The sequence below is a fragment of the Ranitomeya variabilis genome, chromosome 2, assembly GCF_051348905.1.
Source record: "Ranitomeya variabilis isolate aRanVar5 chromosome 2, aRanVar5.hap1, whole genome shotgun sequence".
NCBI lineage: Eukaryota > Metazoa > Chordata > Amphibia > Anura > Dendrobatidae > Ranitomeya > Ranitomeya variabilis.
In genome coordinates, this window is record NC_135233.1 from 34,089,824 (window position 1) to 34,111,214 (window position 21,391).

Here is a 21,391-nt window from a genome sequence, read left to right on the forward strand (position 1 = left end):
CTCAACTTTTTTTTTTCAACTTTTTTTTTTTTTCAACTTAATCGCTAAAATTTTGGAACTGTACAAAAAATTACTCCGGGAAGGGGCTGAAATACATTTGCACGAATAAATTGTGACTTTTTAAAAAGTTACTAAATTGATGAATCTGCTGAAAACATCTGAAAATCTAAAACCCTCCCCCACAATGTTGAACATAAAAACAAAACAGGTGAATACATAAAATCTGCTTTTAAAAAGGCGCAAATTTAAAAAAGAATAAGGCGCTAATGAAAAAAAAAAACACCAAAATCTAGCCATTATGGTGACAAGTTTACAAAAAGCATTGAAATGTATCCTTACAGATTTCTTGAAAAACTGAAATTACATTTTTGGAGAAAAGTGAGAAGAGTTATTATGTACAATTCTATACTTATTACATATGATTTATTCCCTTTTTACATTTTTGTGAAGATTTTTTAATTGTATCTACGGTAAATGTTTCATTTAAAAGATTATGGGGCGTGCCATGTTACCCCTTAGATCCCACTCTTAAGCCTCTCAGCTAGCCAAATGAGACCTCATACTTTGCACTCACGAGGGGCAACAACCCGAAACACCATGTCTGCAAATTGAGAATCTGTTATCCCAAGTCACGTGGCAAGTCTCATTACAGGGTCGATATTGACTTTTAGGATCGTTACTTCCAATAGGTTGCACTAGAGATCTAGTCCTCTTCCATGCTGAAGAGGCAATTTGCATATTTAATTTGGCAGAGGAGCATGCATGGTGTATAAGTCTCTTCACTTAGACTGCAGACACTCAGGCATGATGGAAAAATGATTGCAAGTGTTGTGAGCATGTACAGTAGGAGTTAAAAAAGGCTGACATAAAAAAAGTTGATTGAAATAAAATTTCACATTCTGACATTACATTTCCTATCACCCCTTAAGGACACAGCTAATTTTGGCCATTAGGATGCAGCATTTTTTTTTTCTATTTTTGCTTTACAACATTCTGGCAGCCTTAACTTTTTCAATGTTTTACTGAGTTTTTGTTTTTAGTGCTTTGGAGTGTATTTTTTGTATAATTTTTTGATCTAGAAATTAGTCTAGCTATGCTAAAATAACTAACAGGCAGTGGTATTGCTCAGTGGTGCAAGCTTCTTAAAAATTCCCTTTAGTTTCTACTAATTTTTATATTGCCATTGCTTTTTGGTGTTTTCTATGTTTTGTATTTAATTACCCTAAGTTTGAATTATTTTTTGGGTTGTGCTAAGGGGTTACCTAATATGTATATTTTTATGTCTTGTATTTACAGTAATAGAAAGAGTTTTTATAAAAAAAAAAAAAAGTCACATTATTTTTATTTTTCACAAGGTAACTTTTACTTTTTACTTTTGATTTTTTCATTATACTGCATTTGGCACATCAATAAAATACAATAGTACCTGCAATTAGGCCGGAGACAAGACTTACCCTAGGTAAGTCATAATATGCATTCAAACAGGCCTTGGTAAGACCCATGGCTAGCCCCTAAAACTGTCAGCCCAGACAAACACCATTGTTGGGGCTGATGATTCAGGGCTGAAAGAGCCAAATTTATTTATGATACCGTAACTGCATAGCATCACAAAGGATAAAGCTGTGAAGAGCAGAACAAAAATGGTTACCTCAATGAACCACAAAAAAGAATTTGTGATAAATATTGACCTGTCCATTCAAGGACATTTTAGCTATAGTATGAAATCCTGTTTTTCTTGTCTGTGGAATTGCCTTTGTACTGTTTGTTGTGAAACTGCCGCCCACGAAACTGTTTTTTCTTTCTTTCCTGTTTTGTCTCTTTGTTTAAACATGCAAAACTTGTATAACCACTGAACCTACCGATACAACTATATAAAGAAGGGATAGCACATTGAAGGCAGGCGTGCTTCAGAGACTTCCCAGTGATACACTATACAAGACGTGTCTTGTGTATTATTTCTGGTGATTCCCCACTTCCAAAGGCTGCTCCGACTGAGTGTGATCCTGACATTTCCTGGCGCCTGAACAGGGACCCGAGGTCTGTGTATTCCTTCAAGAACACCGGCAGAATACGAACGAAAAGAAAATCTGGGATAATGGACGGCAGATGAACAAAAACCTGGCCAGGTAAGAGACACTGTTAGATCTCTTATATCTGCCCTGCACTGTCCGTAAGATTTTCTGTGTCGTGTTCTTTAGCGGGTAGTTCTAGTAGAGGAGGATACCTATAGCTCGGGTTCTTGAACTATTTAGGAATTGATCACCTCACGGAGTACGGCATTGAATGAGAGTGAATGTGAATAAAAGGTGTGTGGAAGTTGGGAATAGCCCTATAAGCCGCCCAGGGTGTTGAAACAGAAGAAGTGACTGTCCCACTGGGCAACGTGGTTGCGTCCTTTCGGGGAGACCTCCGCGCCTATGGTTCAATCTCTGATCCTGTCTTTGACAAAAACCTGGTGACGGATAAGTGTATGATAGTATGAGCCCAGGACAGATAAATTAGCCTGGGACAAGAATACGTTGTGTATGATAGTATGAGCCCAGGACAGATAAATTCGCGTCTTTGCTCCCTTTAGAGTCTGAGGGGGGTACCATCCATACTGAGGAAACTGCACTCTCCAACTCCTTTGACCCATCAAAGTCAATGCATGATTGTGTACAATTAATGGAACAAGAGACTCAGGGCTTATGTAATGTACGTGACAAGCCACTCTGTAATGCTACATTTGAACTTTTCATAGATGGCAGTAGATATGCAGATATGAATGGACAATTTCATACAGGTTATGCGGTAGTAACTCAGCATGAAGTGCTGAAAGCAGAACCTCTCCCTGCTAATCAGTCTGCACAAGAAGCAGAACTTACGGCATTGGTTGAAGCTCTAAAAATAGCCAAAGATCAGACAGCAAACTGTTATGACCCCAATGGCGAGGGTCTCAGAGATATCAGCAAGTCTGCAAAGTACAAAAATCCAGCTCATAGGGCAGTGGTAACTGGGTTGACCATATATCTACTCCTAACGCCAACCCTAGAAGTAGCCGGGGAACATGCCTACGTTGGTCGCTAGATGTCTCGCGCCAGCCGGAGAGCTAACTACCCCTAGAAGAGGAAAACAAAGACCTCTCTTGCCTCCAGAGAAAGGACCCCAAAAGTAGGATACAAGCCCCCACAAATAATAACAGTGAGGTAAGAGGAAATGACAAACACAGAGATGAACTAGGTTTAGCACAGAGAGGCCCACTTACTAATAGCAGAATATAGTAAGATAACTTATATGGTCAACAAAAACCCTATCAAAAATCCACGCTGGAGATTCAAGAACCCCCGAACCGTCTAACGGCCCGGGGGGAGAACACCAGCCGCCCTAGAGCTTCCAGCAAGGTCAGGATACAGATAATATACAAGCTGGACAAAAAATGCAAACAATAACGAATTGCAAAAAGCAAAAAAGCAGACTTAGCTTAATCAAGCAGGAACCAGGATCAGTAGACAAGAGCACTACAGATTAGCTCTGATATCAACGTTGCCAGGCATTGAACTGAAGGTCCAGGGAGCTTATATAGCAACACCCCTGACCTAACGACCCAGGTGAGCATAAAAGGAATGACTGACAAACCCAGAGTCAAATCACTAGTAGCCACTAGAGGGAGCCAAAAAGTAAATTCACAACAGTACCCCCCCCTTAGTGAGGGGTCACCGAACCCTCACCAAGACCACCAGGGCGATCAGGATGAGCGGCGTGAAAGGCACGAACTAAATCGGCCGCATGCACATCAGAGGCGACCACCCAGGAATTATCCTCCTGACCATAGCCCTTCCACTTGACCAGGTACTGAAGCCTCCGCCTGGAGAGACGAGAATCTAAGATCTTCTCCACCACGTACTCCAACTCGCCCTCAACCAACACCGGAGCAGGAGGCTCAGCAGAAGGAACCACAGGCACAACGTACCGCCGCAACAAGGACCTATGAAATACGTTGTGAATGGCAAACGACACCGGAAGATCCGAAATGAAATCCATAGAGATGTGTGTCCAAGGTCTCTTCGGGACAGGCAAGGGCAAGAGCAACCCGCTGGCACGAGAACAGCAAGGCTTAGCTCGAGCACAAGTACCACAGGACTGCACAAATGACCGCACATCTCTTGACAAGGAAGGCCACCAAAAGGACCTGGCCACCAGATCTCTGGTGCCAAAAATTCCCGGGTGCCCTGCCAACACTGAGGAATGAACCTCGGAAATGACTCTGCTGGTCCATTTAGCAGGCACAAACAATCTGTCAGGTGGACAAGAGTCAGGCCTACCAGCCTGAAATCTCTGCAACACACGTCGCAGATCTGGAGAAATAGCTGACAGGATAACTCCTTCCTTAAGAATACCCACAGGTTCAGCTACTCCAGGAGCATCAGGCACAAAGCTCCTAGACAGAGCATCGGCCTTCACATTCTTAGAACCTGGTAAATACGAAACCACAAAGTCAAAACGGGAGAAAAACAATGACCAGCGGGCCTGTCTAGGATTCAGGCGTTTAGCAGACTCGAGGTACATCAGATTTTTGTGATCAGTCAAGACCACCACACGATGCTTAGCACCCTCGAGCCAATGACGCCACTCCTCAAATGCCCACTTCATGGCCAACAACTCCCGATTGCCCACATCATAATTTCGCTCTGCCGGCGAAAACTTCCTAGAGAAAAAGGCACAAGGTCTCATAGTAGAGCAACCAGGGCCTCTCTGCGACAAAATGGCCCCTGCCCCAATCTGCGAAGCATCCACTTCAACCTGAAAGGGAAGTGAGACATCAGGCTGGCACAAAACAGGCGCTGAAGTAAACCGGCGCTTCAACTCCTGGAAAGCCTCCACGGCAGCAGGAGCCCAGTTAGCCACATCAGAGCCTTTCTTGGTCATATCCGTCAACGGTTTAACAACGCTAGAAAAATTAGCGATAAAACGACGGTAGAAGTTAGCAAAACCCAAGAACTTCTGAAGACTCTTAACTGACGAGGGTTGAGTCCAATCATGAATAGCTCGAACCTTGACTGGGTCCATCTCCACAGCAGAAGGGGAAAAAATGAACCCTAAAAATGGAACCTTCTGTACACCAAAGAGACACTTTGAGCCTTTAACAAACAAAGAATTTTCACGCAAAATCTTGAAAACCATCCTGACCTGTTCCACATGCGAGTCCCAATCATCAGAAAAAACCAGAATATCATCCAGATAAACGATCAAAAATTTATCCAGATACTTCCGGAAAATGTCATGCATAAAGGACTGAAAAACTGAAGGTGCATTAGAGAGCCCAAATGGCATCACCAAGTACTCAAAATGACCTTCGGGCGTATTGAATGCGGTTTTCCATTCATCTCCTTGCTTAATGCGCACAAGGTTGTACGCACCACGAAGGTCTATCTTGGTGAACCACTTGGCACCTTTAATCCGGGCAAACAAGTCTGACAACAACGGCAAAGGATACTGAAATTTGACAGTGATCTTATTCAAAAGCCGATAGTCAATACAAGGCCTCAAAGATCCGTCCTTTTTAGCCACAAAAAAGAATCCCGCACCAAGAGGGGAAGAAGAAGGACGGATATGCCCCTTCTCCAGAGACTCCTTGATATATGAACGCATCGCGGTATGTTCAGGTACCGACAGATTAAACAGTCTTCCCTTAGGAAACTTACTGCCTGGAATCAAATCTATTGCACAGTCACATTCCCTATGAGGAGGCAATGCACTTGACCTAGACTCGCTGAAGACATCCTGATAATCAGACAAATACGCCGGAACTTCCGAAGGCGTAGAAGTAGCAATAGACACGGGCAGGGAATCTCCATGAATTCCATGACAGCCCCAACTTGACACTGACATTGCCTTCCAGTCCAAGACTGGATTATGGGTCTGTAACCATGGCAACCCCAAAACAACCAAATCATACATCTTATGCAGAACAAGAAAACGTATCACCTCCCGATGTTCAGGAGTCATGCACATGGTAACCTGTGTCCAAAACTGCGGCTTATTTTCTGCCAATGGCGTAGCGTCAATACCCCTAAGAGGGATAGGATTTTCTAATGGCTCAAGAACAAAACCGCAACGCTTGGCAAATGACAGATCCATAAGACTCAGGGCAGCACCTGAATCTACAAACGCCACGACAGGATACGATGACAGTGAGCAAATCAAAGTTACAGATAGAATGAACTTAGGTTGCAAATTACCAATGGCGACAGGACTAACAACCTTAGTAAGACGTTTAGAGCATGCTGAGATAACATGTGCAGAATCACCACAGTAGTAACACAAGCCATTCTGGCGTCTATGAATTTTCCGCTCATTTCTAGTCAGGATTCTATCACATTGCATTAAATCAGGTGCCTGTTCAGATAACACCATGAGGGAATTTGCGGTTTTGCGCTCCCGCAACCGCCGGTCAATTTGAATCGCCAGGGCCATGGAATCATTCAGACCTGTGGGAATGGGAAAACCCACCATCACATTCTTAATGGCTTCAGAAAGGCCATTTCTAAAATTTGCAGCCAATGCACACTCGTTCCACTGGGTCAGCACGGACCATTTCCGAAATTTTTGGCAATACACCTCAGCCTCGTCCTGGCCCTGAGACATAGCCAGCAAGGCTTTTTCTGCCTGAATCTCAAGATTGGGTTCCTCATAAAGCAAACCGAGCGCCAGAAAAAACGCATCAATATCAGCCAATGCCGGATCTCCTGGCGCCAGCGAGAAAGCCCAATCCTGAGGGTCGCCCGGAAAAAAGAAAAAACAATTTTCACTTGCTGAGCGGAGTCTCCAGAGGAACAGGGTCTCAGGGACAAAAACAATTTACAATTATTCCTGAAATTTCTAAACTTAAATCGGTCTCCGGAAAACAGTTCAGGAATCGGTATCTTAGGTTCTGACATAGGATTTCTGGTAACATAATCTTGTATGCCCTGCACACGAGCAGCAAGCTGGTCCACACTTGTAATCAAGGTCTGGACATTCATGTCTGCAGCAATCACAAGCCACTCAAAGGTAAAGGGGAAAAGAAAAAAAAAAATGAGAGAGAGAAAAAAAAACTCAGAACTTTCTTTCTTATAATCCCACTTCTGCAATGCATTTAACATTTAGTACTGGCCTGGCAAACTGTTATGACCCCAATGGCGAGGGTCTCAGAGATATCAGCAAGTCTGCAAAGTACAAAAATCCAGCTCATAGGGCAGTGGTAACTGGGTTGACCATATATCTACTCCTAACGCCAACCCTAGAAGTAGCCGGGGAACATGCCTACGTTGGTCGCTAGATGTCTCGCGCCAGCCGGAGAGCTAACTACCCCTAGAAGAGGAAAACAAAGACCTCTCTTGCCTCCAGAGAAAGGACCCCAAAAGTAGGATACAAGCCCCCCACAAATAATAACAGTGAGGTAAGAGGAAATGACAAACACAGAGATGAACTAGGTTTAGCACAGAGAGGCCCACTTACTAATAGCAGAATATAGTAAGATAACTTATATGGTCAACAAAAACCCTATCAAAAATCCACGCTGGAGATTCAAGAACCCCCGAACCGTCTAACGGCCCGGGGGGAGAACACCAGCCGCCCTAGAGCTTCCAGCAAGGTCAGGATACAGATAATATACAAGCTGGACAAAAAATGCAAACAATAACGAATTGCAAAAAGCAAAAAAGCAGACTTAGCTTAATCAAGCAGGAACCAGGATCAGTAGACAAGAGCACTACAGATTAGCTCTGATATCAACGTTGCCAGGCATTGAACTGAAGGTCCAGGGAGCTTATATAGCAACACCCCTGACCTAACGACCCAGGTGAGCATAAAAGGAATGACTGACAAACCCAGAGTCAAATCACTAGTAGCCACTAGAGGGAGCCAAAAAGTAAATTCACAACAGCAAACATATACACTGATTCTAGATATGCACATGGCATTATTTTCGATTTTGGCGTAATATGGAGAGCCAGAGGTTATATGACTGCTTCAGGCCAACCTGTTAAACATGCCTCCCTCATTAGACAGATTCTGGAGGCAGCACAAGAAACTAAAGAAATAGCGGTGATAAAGGTAGCTGCACATGTGAGACTCGACACCGAGGAAGCCAGGGGTAACGATAAAGCCGACAAGGCAGCAAAACAGGCAGCACGTAAACCCTTACATCATGCCCACACACTAGATAGCTCTGAAGATGATGAGGAGAGATTGAAGGAAGCTCAGAAACAGGTAGACGACGAAGATCGAGGGCAGTGGCAGAAAAAAGGGGCAGAAGATCAGCAAGGATTATGGAAAAAAGGAACTTTGTTGTGTTTACCCAGAGCCTGGTACCCCGCAGTGGCAAGTGACCTCCACCTACCCACGCATGTGTCGGCAAATGGTATGACGCTCAAGGTAAAAGAAAGGTGGTTGGCTCCAGGCTTTGGTAATTTCGCTCGGAACATGTGTGCTGCATGCGCTATATGCCTGGCACACAATCCAGGTCAGACCATTAAAACCCCAACCAAGCATCATGTAAGACCACTGTATCCCTTTCAAAGACTCCAGATCGACTACATCCAGCTTCCTAGGTACAATGGATACGAATATGTGCTTGTGTGTGTGGACATGTTCTCAGGGTGGCCAGAGGCTTATCCAGTTCGTAAAGCCTCAGCAACAACTACTGCCATTAAAATAGCACATGAACTGATACCCCGTTATGGCATGCCTGAGGTGATCGAGTCAGATAGGGGTACCCATTTTACTGGGGAAATATTCCAGAATGTTATGAAAATGTTGGGAGTAGAAAACCAGTTTCACACTCCGTATCACCCACAGAGTTCAGGTAAAGTGGAAAGATTAAATGGAACAATAAAATTAAAAATCCAGAAGGCCATGGCAGAAATAGGAAAGCCTTGGACCGAGTGTCTACCACTTGCCCTGTATTCCATCCGAAACGCCCCAAGGGGGAAGGCTAAGCTGTCACCACATGAGATTCTTTTTGGTAGAGCAGCAAATTTGGGTTGTTATTTTCCACAACAACTGATGTTGAATACTGACACTTTAACTGTTTATGTACAAGAATTACAAAAACGTTTAACTAAAGTGCATTCGCAAGTTTTTGCTTCCCTTCCAGATCCAGAAAATCTCGAAGGAGGCCACAAGTTGGAACCTGGTGATCAAGTCTACGTGAAAAGACACACCAGAAAGACTCTGGAACCGAGGTTTGACGGACCTTTCCAAGTCCTGTTAACAACTCCGACAGCAGTCAAGCTTGAAGGAAAGGCATCATGGATACATGCAAGCCATTGCAAAAAAGCAGTATAAGACTCATGATATTGATGTTAATAATGTTAACCTCAACGGAGGCATGGGAAAGACTGAATTCTCTAGCCCCTTTGAACAATAGATTCGTACAACATCATAGAAAATTAGTGCATGACTTGTTAAATAATACGCAACCCCTGGCAGATTGTTGGATCTGTACCCATTCACCAGTATCAGCCACAAGTATACCTTTTCTAGCAGTTCCCGTGTCAGCTGAAGAAATATTCGCTTGGCCTAATTGTTCAGACAACCTGGCCAACAACCAACCTGGCAATACTAGACTATGGAATACTACAATCGCCATACCAGTTGTGGGATGGGTAGAATTTCCTTGGTGGCAGGGCAATCTTACAGGAAAAATAGGCAACTCACCACGTCCCTCGGGGAGGCCACATATAGTACAAATGGGAATTCCCAACAAAATTGCTAGTACCATTTTTTATTTATCCTATGTTAACACAGATGTGGGATAAATTAGTTAGAGCCACGGATTATCTAGATGACCAGATTTGGGATATATTGGACATATTAAATACTAGTATAGCTGTACAGAATCAGCTTATAATAGTCACTAACCAACATACCCTGGTATTGGATTACCTAACTGCCTCACAAAGGGGTATGTGTCAAATCATCGGACCCACCTGCTGTCATTATATAGACCCAAATAGTACTATGAGTATGAGATTTAAATTAGAAGACGTACAACGACTCAGGGATCAGTATGACAAAGACAATGACCAAAATAAGGATAGCTGGTGGTCAGATACCTTTTCTTTTCTTAACCCGGCCAATTGGTTCAGAGGGATCGGTGGGTGGGTTACCGGGATTATGCAAAGCCTAATACATACAGTTATGGTTATTGTAATTATATATGTATTATTCAAGGTTGTACTCAAGGGTATCTCGGTATGCACAAATAAATTTTGTGTAATGGATGCGAGAATATAAAGTTTGTTTTTTTTTGTTGTAATATCACAAAAAGAATGACTAAAATGATCGTCTATATGACAAGGTTTTGAATGGAATATGTCAAAGGGGGGATTGTGAAGAGCAGAACAAAAATGGTTACCTCAATGAACCACAAAAAAGAATTTGTGATAAATATTGACCTGTCCATTCAAGGACATTTTAGCTATAGTATGAAATCCTGTTTTTCTTGTCTGTGGAATTGCCTTTGTACTGTTTGTTGTGAAACTGCCGCCCACGAAACTGTTTTTTCTTTCTTTCCTGTTTTGTCTCTTTGTTTAAACATGCAAAACTTGTATAACCACTGAACCTACCGATACAACTATATAAAGAAGGGATAGCACATTGAAGGCAGGTGTGCTTCAGAGACTTCCCAGTGATACACTATACAAGACGTGCCTTGTGTATTATTTCTGGTGATTCCCCACTTCCAAAGGCTTCTCCGACTGAGTGTGATCCTGACAAAGCCTAAAGTTGGAGATACAGTTGAAACCAGAAATTTCCATCCACTATATAAAAAGGCACATCTGCATGTTTTTCTCAATATTTGACATGAAATCAGAATAAACCTTTCCCGTTTTAGGTCAATTAGGATTACCATAATTATTAATATTTACCAAATGCCAGAATAATGAGAGAGAGAGAATGTTTTAAGGCATTTTTATTACTTACTGCAAAGTCAAAAGTTTACATACATTTCATTAGTATTTGGTACCACTGACCTCAAACTGAATGACTTGGGTTAAACGTTTGAGATAGCCTTCCACAAGCTTCTCACAATAGTTGGTCGAATTTGGGCCCATTCCTCCTGACAAAACTGGTGTAACTGATCCAGGTTTGTAGGTCGTCTTGCTCGCACCGGCCTTTTCAGCTTTGCCCATAATTTTTCAATAGGACTGAGATCGGGGCTTTGTGATGGTCACTCCAAAACATTGACTTTGTCATCCTTAGGCTACTTTGTTACCATTTTGGCAGTATGCTTCAGATCATTGTCCATTTGGAAGACCCATGTCCACCCAAGCTTTAACTTCCTGGCTGATGTCTTGAGATGTTGCTTCAGTATTGCCACATAATATTCTTTTCTCATGGTGCCATCTATTTTGTGAAGTGCAACAGTCCCTCCTGCAGCAGATCAACCCCACAACATGATACTGCCACCCGTGTTTCACAGTTGGCATGATGTTCTTAGGCTTCCAAGCTCCTCAATTTTTCCGGTAAAAGTAATGATGGTCATTATGCTCCAAATGTTCAATTTTAGTTTCATCAGACCACAGGACATGTCTCTAAAAATTAAGGTCTTTGTTCCTGTGTGCATTTGCAAACAGTTGTTTGTTTTTTTGTGTTTCTTTTGGAGTAATGGCTTCCTCCTGGCAGAGTGGCCTTTCAGCCCATGTGGATACACTACTCATTTCACTGTGGATATTGACACAATTTTACCAGCTTCCGCCATCATCTTCACAAGGTCTTTTGCTTTTGCCCTTGGGTTCACATGCACATGTCGAATCAAAGCACGTTCATCTCTGGGACACAGAATCTGTCTCCTTCCTGAGCGGCATGATGGCTGGGCATTCCCATCTTGTTTGTACTTTGTATAATTGTTTGTACAGATGAACAAGGCACCTTCAAGTATCGTGAAATTGTACCCAAGGATGAGCCAGACTTGTGCAAGTCCACAAGTCATTCAGTTTATGGGCAATGGTACCAAATACTAATGAAATGGATGGAAACTTCTGACTTTGCAGTAAGTAATAAAATGCCTTAAAACATTCTCTCTCTCATTATTCTGGTATTTGGCAAATATTAATATTTACGGTAAACTTAATTGACCTAAAAGGGGAAAGGTTTATTCTGATTTCATGTCAGATATTGAGAAAAACATGCAGATGTGTCTTTTTCTATAGTGTATGTAAACTTCTGGTTTCAACTGTCTATAATCTCTGTTGTCATAAAATGGCCAATATCAATTACAACAACCATCCCCTTGTTTTTATCTCACTATTGCAGTCACCGCCAAAGGGATGTACCTTGCCAAAAGTTTCTTCCTCCACGCCCTGGGGTGGCTCTCCTGTCAAGTGTCCACAAGCATCCTCCTCTGGATGTCTGTAGGTTCACCTTTGTCCTTTTTCATTGACCAAAGTTCAATGGACTCAATATATTCATGGAGGTCCTCAACTTTTCTTGCTTGACAAATAAGATTCTATAGGTCCTGTCATTACCAAGGTGTTTTTCAGTAAAGTCTACCATTTTCTCACCTCACTAGTACCTTGATCTTGATTATTGTCTGCTGCCTGCTCTACCTTTCCATTGAACCACCATATTGACAAAAATCTTCCTGCCCTGACCTCGGCTTGTCAAATAATGCCTTTCAATTCTCACCTTGGCCTCTTATCTCAAATTCCACAATTTGTCAACTATGACTACTTAGAGCAGTCCTCTTCTGAAGAGCCACCAACAGATTATGTTTTCATTATTTCCTTATTAAGGAGTGTATAGAAGCTCTATGATTACCCCGAGTCCACTGATCCTTGGTTGACAAAGAAGGACAAGGTTGAACCTAGATAATTGCAGAGGAGAATACTTGTGTCCAACAGGAGAGTCAGAGCAGTGCATGGGGCCAGAAACTTCTGGCAAGCTAAGGAAGTCCTGCAACATAATCTGTTGGTAGCTCTTGAGGTGTGTAGTTCAGGAACACTGATTTAGAGCTTGTGTCCAGTAACATCAAAATTCCTCTAAAAGGTTTAGAGCATAAAAACTGGGGGGTACATGGGTTCTCCGCTTCTCAGTTTCACCCAAACCAAGTCCGATGCAACCTAAGGGGTCTGCTTTGGGGGACAAGAGTTATGGTTACACAAAAGTAAAAAGAGCTAGCTCCAAGCATTTATGGCACCGGATGAGAACGGGTTACGATAGTGAGAGATAAAATGTTACAAATACCCTCGGGCTTTGGCTTCTTGGGACCCAAATGTTGAATTTTTCACAATTTAACTGGAAGCACAATCCTTAAATATGTAGAGGAGTGAAATATGATCATTCTAAGCTTTAATAGATGAAACTATAATGACCTCGTTTTATAAATAAAAGAGAAAGTCAAGAACCTCGGAAGAAGTTAGAACTTGTTAATTATACAAAGTCTTAATATCTTCATCCCCAGTGTTATTAAAAAAACATAGCATCATTAGAAAAATTAAGCTGAAAAAAAAAATAAAATGAAGGCGCAGCTTTGTAAATATCCAGTGGAAATTAACTGCAAAAGACAGAGGAATTCTGGATCAAACGCGGGTAATCATCTTTAACCATGCCCCAGGGCGCTCATTTGTAAAATATGATTTGCTCATTGACTATCTCTCATTTTACTGCTTGCAATGGAGTATTTTGTATTAATGGGGGTGAGCTAATTTACTAGTAGAACTTAAAAAGCCTCTTTTGATTATGAAATGTTCCGCACAATGTGCAATGTGGGTAATTACACTGAAAACTCAAACGTTAAAGGAGAACCGTCTTCAAGTGCGAAATAAACATTCAAGATGGTGACAATGAGGTATTAGGTTCCCAAAAGTGAACGAAAAGGGGGAATCCACAAATCTCAAAAAAATTGGGAGGCCATTGGCTTGCCACAAGTGGGGGGAGAATCGGCCTTTAGGCAGGCGCATTGCGATACTGCACACTCATAATGAGCAGTCTCGTCAGAATGGACACAGTCCATATATTCGATGTATAGGCTGACTATATGTCAAAGCAATAGTATGGTGACCATGCTCATCACAGATGGAGATGAATTCCTTCCAAAAATTCTGGGAGTTGCACGTGTTACATTTGTTGGATTATACGTTTTGTGAACATGAAGGCTCCAATTCATCAAGCAGTTTACTCCACTTTTTCTGGCGTAAAATTGCTCGCAATAACTAAAATTTTTTGTGTAACTCTTTTGTGCCATAACTATAACTATAAGCCATAACTTGTTTACTTTTAGGTCAATATGGCCATGTGAGGGCTTGTTTTTTTGCGGGACGAGTTGTACTTTTGAGCAACACCATTGTTTTTAACATATCATGTACTGGAACACAGGAAAAAAATTCCAAGTGAGGTGAAATTGCAAAAAAATCAATACCATAGTTGTTTTTTATTTTACTTTTTTCACTATGTTCACTAAATGCTAAAACTGACCTGCCGTTATGATTCTCCAGGTCATTATGAGTTCATAGACACCAAACATGTCTAGCTTCTTTTTTATCTACGTGGTGAAATTTTTTACAAAATTTGTTATATAAAAAAAAAAAAATACCGTAGTGTCTCCATTATTCGTGATCTGGGGTCAGGTGAGGTCTTCATTTTTGCGTGCTGAGCTGAAATTTTTAATGATACCATTTTGGTGCAGATACGTTCTTTTGATCACCCATTACTGCATTTTAATGCAGTGTTGCAGCGACAAAAAAAGTAATTCTGGGGTTTTGACTTTTTTTCTCATTCTGTCATTTAGCGATCGGGTTAATTCTTTTTTTACATTGATAGATCGGGCGATTCTGAACAAAGCGATACCAAATATGTGCATGTTTGAATTGTTTTGTTTTATTTTAAATGGGGCGAAAAGGGAGTGATTTGAACTTTTATATTTTTTTCACTTTTTTAAAACAAGTTTTTTTTACTTTTGGCATGGGAGACTAGAAGCTGCCATAACCCGATCAGCTCTGCTACATACACGCGATGATCAGATCGTCTGTATGTAGCAGAATTGCTCACTTGCTATGAGCGCCACCCACAGGGCGCCACTCATAGCAGTCCGGCAGTTACAACCATAGAGGTAAGCTGGAGACCTCTGGTTGTCATGCTAACCCATTGGCAACCTGCGGTCATGTGACACAGGTGCCGATGGGCAGGATTTCCGGCACGCTTGCCGGAAGCCCATGTAAAATGCCGTTGTCAGAGTTTGAGAGCGGAATTTAACTAGTTAACAGCTGCGGGTGGATTGCGATTCAACCCGCGGCTGTTAGAGGCACATGTCAGCTGTTGAAAACAGCTGACAGGTGCCGGGAAAGATGTGGGCTCAGCGCTGAAGCCCACATCAAAGGGAGGGAGTCCAACATCGGCATACGTTCACGCCCGTGACTGCACCAGCAGAATAGTGAGTGCAGCTCTGGGGTATAATACAGGATGTAACTCACGATCAGTAATGTAATGTATGTACACAGTGACTGCACCAGCAGAATAGTGAGTGCAGCTCTGGGGTATAATACAGGATGTAACTCACGATCAGTAATGTAATGTATGTACACAGTGACTGCACCAGCAGAATAGTGAGTGCAGCTCTGGAGTATAATACAGGAGGTAACTCAGGATAAGTAATGTAATGTAAGTACACAGTGACTGCACCAGCAGAATAGTGAGTGCAGCTCTGGGGTATAATACAGGATGTAACTCAGGATCAGTAATGTAATGTATGTACACAGTGACTGTACCAGCAGCATAGTGAGTGCAGCTCTGGGGTATAATACAGGATGTAACTCAGGATCAGTAATGTAATGTATGTACACAGTGACTGCACCAGCAAAATAGTGAGTGCAGCTCTGGGGTATAATACAGGATGTAACTCCGGATCAGTAATGTAATGTATGTACACAGTGACTCCACCAGCAGAATAGTGAGTGCAGCTCTGGAGTATAATACAGGATGTAACTCAGGATCAGTAATGTAATGTATGTGCACAGTGACTGCACCAGCAGAATAGTTAGTGCGGCTCTGGAGTATAATACAGGATGTAACTCAGGATCAGTAATGTAATGTATGTACACAGTGACTGCACCAGCAGAATAGTGAGTGCAGCTCTGGGGTATAATACAGGATGTAACTCACGATCAGTAATGTAATGTATGTACACAGTGACTGCACCAGCAGAATAGTGAGTGCAGCTCTGGAGTATAATACAGGAGGTAACTCAGGATAAGTAATGTAATGTAAGTACACAGTGACTGCACCAGCAGAATAGTGAGTGCAGCTCTGGGGTATAATACAGGATGTAACTCAGGATCAGTAATGTAATGTATGTACACAGTGACTGTACCAGCAGCATAGTGAGTGCAGCTCTGGGGTATAATACAGGATGTAACTCAGGATCAGTAATGTAATGTATGTACACAGTGACTGCACCAGCAGAATAGTGAGTGCAGCTCTGGAGTATAATACAGGATGTAACTCAGGATCAGTAATGTAATGTATGTACACAGTGACTGCACCAGCAGAATAGTGAGTGCAGCTCTGGAGTATAATACAGGATGTAACTCAGGATCAGTAATGTAATGTATGTACACAGTGACTGCACCAGCAGAATAGTGAGTGCAGCTCTGGGGTATAATACAGGATGTAACTCAGGATCAGTAATGTAATGTATGTACACAGTGACTGCACCAGCAGAATAGTGAGTGCCGCTCTGGAGTATAATACAGGATGTAACTCAGGATCAGTAATGTAATGTGTGTACACAGTGACTGCACCAGCAGAATAGTGAGTGCAGCTCTGGAGTATAATACAGGATGTAACTCAGGATCAGTAATGTAATGTATGTACACAGTGACTGCTCCAGCAGAATAGTGAGTGCCGCTCTGGAGTATAATACAGGATGTAACTCAGGATCAGTAATGTAATGTATGTACACAGTGACTGCACCAGCAGAATAGTGAGTGCAGCTCTGGAGTATAATACAGGATGTAACTCAGGATCATTAATGTAATGTATGTACACAGTGACTGCACCAGCAGAATAGTGAGTGCAGCACTGGAGCATAGAGAAGATAAATTCACATTTGCAAGTTTCAGTAATTATGTTAGATATGTATAACAAATATTAACATGTAGATAATCAGTCATTGGCCTAACGCCTGTAAATATACTGAGTGTCATAATAAGGCCATGGTCACACGATCAGTATTTGGTCATTATTTTCCATCAGTATTTGAAAGCCAAAACCAGGAGTGGAACAATGAGAGGAAAAGTATAATAGAAACATGTCACGTCTTTATTTTTCACCCACTTCTGATTTTAGTTTACAAATACTGATGTAAAATACTGACCAAATACTGACCATGTGAACATGACCTAATGATAATTAATTTCAGTTTTATATTGACTAAATCAGCAATTCATTCAAAGTGATTCTTGTATTGTAAAAAAGAGTGTGAATTACTGCTGTGCACTCTAATAATAATAATAATAATAATAATTTTTATTTATATAGCGCCAACATATTCCGCAGCGCTTTACAACTTATAGAGGGGACTTGTACAGACAACAGACATTACAGCATAACAGAAATCACAGTTCAAAACAGATACCAGGAGGAATGAGGGCCCTGCCCGCAAGCTTACAAACTATGAGGAAAAGGGGAGACACGAGAGGTGGATGGTAACAATTGCTTTAGTTATTTGGACCAGCCATAGTGTAAGGCTCGGGTGTTCATGTAAAGCTGCATGAACCAGTTATCAGCCTTAGTATGTAGCAGTACAGACACAGAGGCTATTAACTGCATAAAGTGTATGAGAACACGATGAGAGGAACCTGATTATGTTTTTTTTTTTTTAATGGGCCACACAGGGATAGTTAGGTTAATGCGTTGAGGCGGTAGGCCAGTCTGAACAAATGCGTTTTTAGGGCACGCTTAAAACTGTGGGGATTGGGGATTAATCGTATTAACCTGGGTAGTGCATTCCAAAGAATCGGCGCAGCACGTGTAAAGTCTTGGAGACGGGAGTGGGAGGTTCTGATTATTGAGGATGCTAACCTGAGGTCATTAGTGGAGCGGAGGGCACGGGTAGGGTGATAGATTGAGACCAGAGAGGAGATGTAGGGTGGTGCTGAGCCATGGAGTGCTTTGTGGATGAGGGTAGTAGTTTTGTACTGGATTCTGGAGTGGATGGGTAGCCAGTGTAATGACTGGCACAAGGTAGAGGCATCGGTGTAACGGTTGGTGAGGAATATGATCCTGGCAGCAGCATTCAGGACAGATTGGAGCGGGGAGAGTTTGGTAAGAGGGAGGCCGATTAGTAGAGAGTTACAATAGTCCAGATGGGAATGAATAAGTGAGACAGTAGGAGTTTAGAGATGAAGGGAAGATTAGAGACAGGTCTATAATTAGCAGCACAATTTTGGTCGAGGGAGGGTTTTTTAAGTAACGGATGTATGATGGCATGCTTAAATGAGGCGGGAAAAATACCGGAAGTGAGGGAAAGGTTGAATATTTTTGTTAGGTGAGAGGTGACAGCCGGGGAAAGGGACTGGAGGAGATGTGATGGAATGGGGTCACTGGTGCAAGTGGTCGGGCGAGAAGATGCAAGGAGCCTGCTTACTTCTTCAGTAACTGGTTCAAAGTCAGAGAGTGAATTAGATGCAGTGGGGGAGGGAGGACAGTGCATGGTATGAAGAGATTGGGAGATGATTTCCTGTCGAATGTGGTCAATTTTTTCTTTGAAGTAATTGGCCAGATCGTCAGCGCGGAGATCTGTGGTTGGGGCCTGCTCTCTTGGGTTGAGTAGGGACTGGAAAGTGTCACAGAGACGTTTAGGGTTATTGGACAGCGAGGTGATGAGGGTGTTGAAATAGGTTTGTTTGGAGAGGTGAAGGGCAGAGTTGTATGTTTTTAGCATGAACTTATATTGGATGACATCTTCGGGTAGATTAGATTTTCTCCACAGACGTTCGGCGCACCTGGAGCACTGCTGCAGGAAACGTGTTTGCAGCGTGTGCCACGGTTGTCGCCGTCTGTGTCGAGTTGTTCTAGTTTACTAGTAGTAAAGTAAAGTTTAAGTTTAAGTAAAGTGAAAACCATTGTCTCCTATATTATACCTCTGTGTCCATAATGTCTGATGTGATGGTTGACTCGTTGCTGTTCCTTTTCACCACCAACCCCCTCGTTGCTTTGATTGACAGTTCAGTCATCCAGTCTGGTGCAGGTGCATGCTGAGCTGTCAGTGTGTTAATTGACAGCTCAGCTGTCCAATCTGAGACTGGGAGGCGCTGGCTGTCTCCAAGTGTTCATTATCCCAGGTGATTGCCATGCTACTTAACTGTTTCTCCCAGACCTCTGCCATACGAACATTCAGCTACTGAGGTTTGTGCTCTCTGTGCCTTGCATTCTGTATGTTAATCTTTTGTTGCTTGACCTTGGACCTCATTCTGACCATCTGTCTGTTTAACCACTTCTGCTCTGATCCGCTATCCTTGGAACGTTACCTGGCTACACTTTTGTCTCTTCCTTCTCTTTATGATATCCTGGCTTCTGACCTTGGACTCCTTGACTAGATTGACTCACGGCTTGGTCGTGAAAAGTGACACAATCCTGTTTTTTCAAGGATATGCTCTTCTCAGGCCAAGTCAACCCGAGAGAAAATGTAAGGAAGGTCACATCTGTATATAGCTTGAGCACCTGGTAATTGTTACCTGGCCATACTTACTTGATGCACAAACCTGACACCAGAGTTATAGCCTGAAGGAAGTAATTTACACTACCAAGAAGGTGTACAGAAGGTTAGATATCTGGTGGCATGGAGAGGGTGGAATGATTTAGTATAACATGAACGTAGAAATCTTCTTTAATTACCTATCTTCCTGGAAACCCTTCATCCATTCTTGTCTCTTGAGTTCTTCTCGGGCCTCTTCCGGAGAACTGAATGACGTTGCTACCCTTAGGGTTGGCTCCAAAGGCTTATAACGCTGTCTGAGTACTTCTGCTGGGTCACGGAATGGACCCTATAAGAAAGTAAGATTAAAATGGAGTCGGTTTTATGGCATAGCTCAGCTTATGTCAAGAACATTCGGTCAAAATATCTTAGAAAAACTGTGGATGAAAAACTAAAAATAGGGAAACCCTGTATTTTGTCGATTTATATAATGCTATACATGCAAACATTGAAATGATATTAGTGTTGGTTCAATGTATGTAATTATGACATATAATATCACAATTTATATATTAGAATTACTACATTCATTTTTTAACACAAAAAAAGAGAAAAAAATTCAACAAAATTAATATCTTAAAGAGTCTGTAAACTTTTAACAATTCAATTTTTGTTAAAAAGATCCGCTGATCACAGATATTCAGCTATAAAGTGAGGAGAAACCTACTGGCAAGTCTTTTATTTTCTAGCAGAGCCTCCACAGGGCAAATAGGGTATTACACATTGCTGGGTCCTCCAGAGCAGGAGAGGCAATCATTGTAGCTGGTCTTTGCTATGACTAAGAGATGAGGGTTCTTAACATGTAGACCCGATTTATTCAAATTTTATCAAATACTGTATTTGTAAATGTAAAGCTCTGTTCACGTTAGCTTTGGTGCTGTCCTGGTATTTTTAATGGTGAGAATGGCAGAGTCTCTAGCTGGCATAGGGTAGACCCGGCCAGATAATAGGGCATGGTGAACATGTTCAACACATTTAAAGCCAAAATGGAGCAGGGGCCCATTGGGACTGTGACTAAATGACCGCATATACCTATATATGCTCTTAAAAATTCTGGAAATCCTTCAGGGCCAATTATAATTCTCCATCTTAGCCAGAGCCTCTAGAATTTATGATGGATTTTCACGAACAAAGACGGGAGCTTGTCTTGACTTCTACATATTCTAATAGCTTGTCAGTAACCAGTCACAGCTGGACTAAAAGTAAAGACAAAGAAAAGAGGGACGATTCACGCCTCATTTCTGCTCACTTATGTTTTACATTAATAGAAACCAATAATAGGAACCAGTTACCATAAAAGTTATAGACCGTAAATAACACAAATGGCAAATAAGTATCATCCAGCACTTTCAGCAGATGGACAGGAAGGTTGTTATATTTCATGGTCTTTAATGGAGATTTTTTTTGTCTCGTAAAATGTAATTTGATATTTAAGTGGTTCTGTCAATGTTGAGGGTGGATGTATAGTATTCATAGGTAATACCTACGATGAGCCAAATTCCAAAGCTTAGCAAGCACTAGAATCAAGAAAAACATGAAAAATACATATTGCAATTTTCTGATACAATTGTAACTAACAGTAGTAGTCTCTAAACCTGGTGCACTAAACATGGCCACAGATATATTCTGTTTTAAGTGGTGCATGAATTGGAGATCAGATGAATCACAAGATGG

At 41.9% G+C, this 21,391-nt stretch overlaps 1 protein-coding gene across 1 annotated transcript in view; it reads right to left on the reverse strand.

Moving 5' to 3' along the window:
- SPATA17 (spermatogenesis associated 17) overlaps positions 1 to 21,391 on the reverse strand; it is a 273,405-nt gene that overhangs the window by 37,587 nt on the left and 214,427 nt on the right. The window contains exon 8 of the mRNA XM_077282262.1: positions 19,858 to 20,006. Coding sequence (XP_077138377.1) covers positions 19,858 to 20,006 — 149 coding nt within the window. The remainder of the gene's footprint in view (positions 1 to 19,857; positions 20,007 to 21,391) is intronic.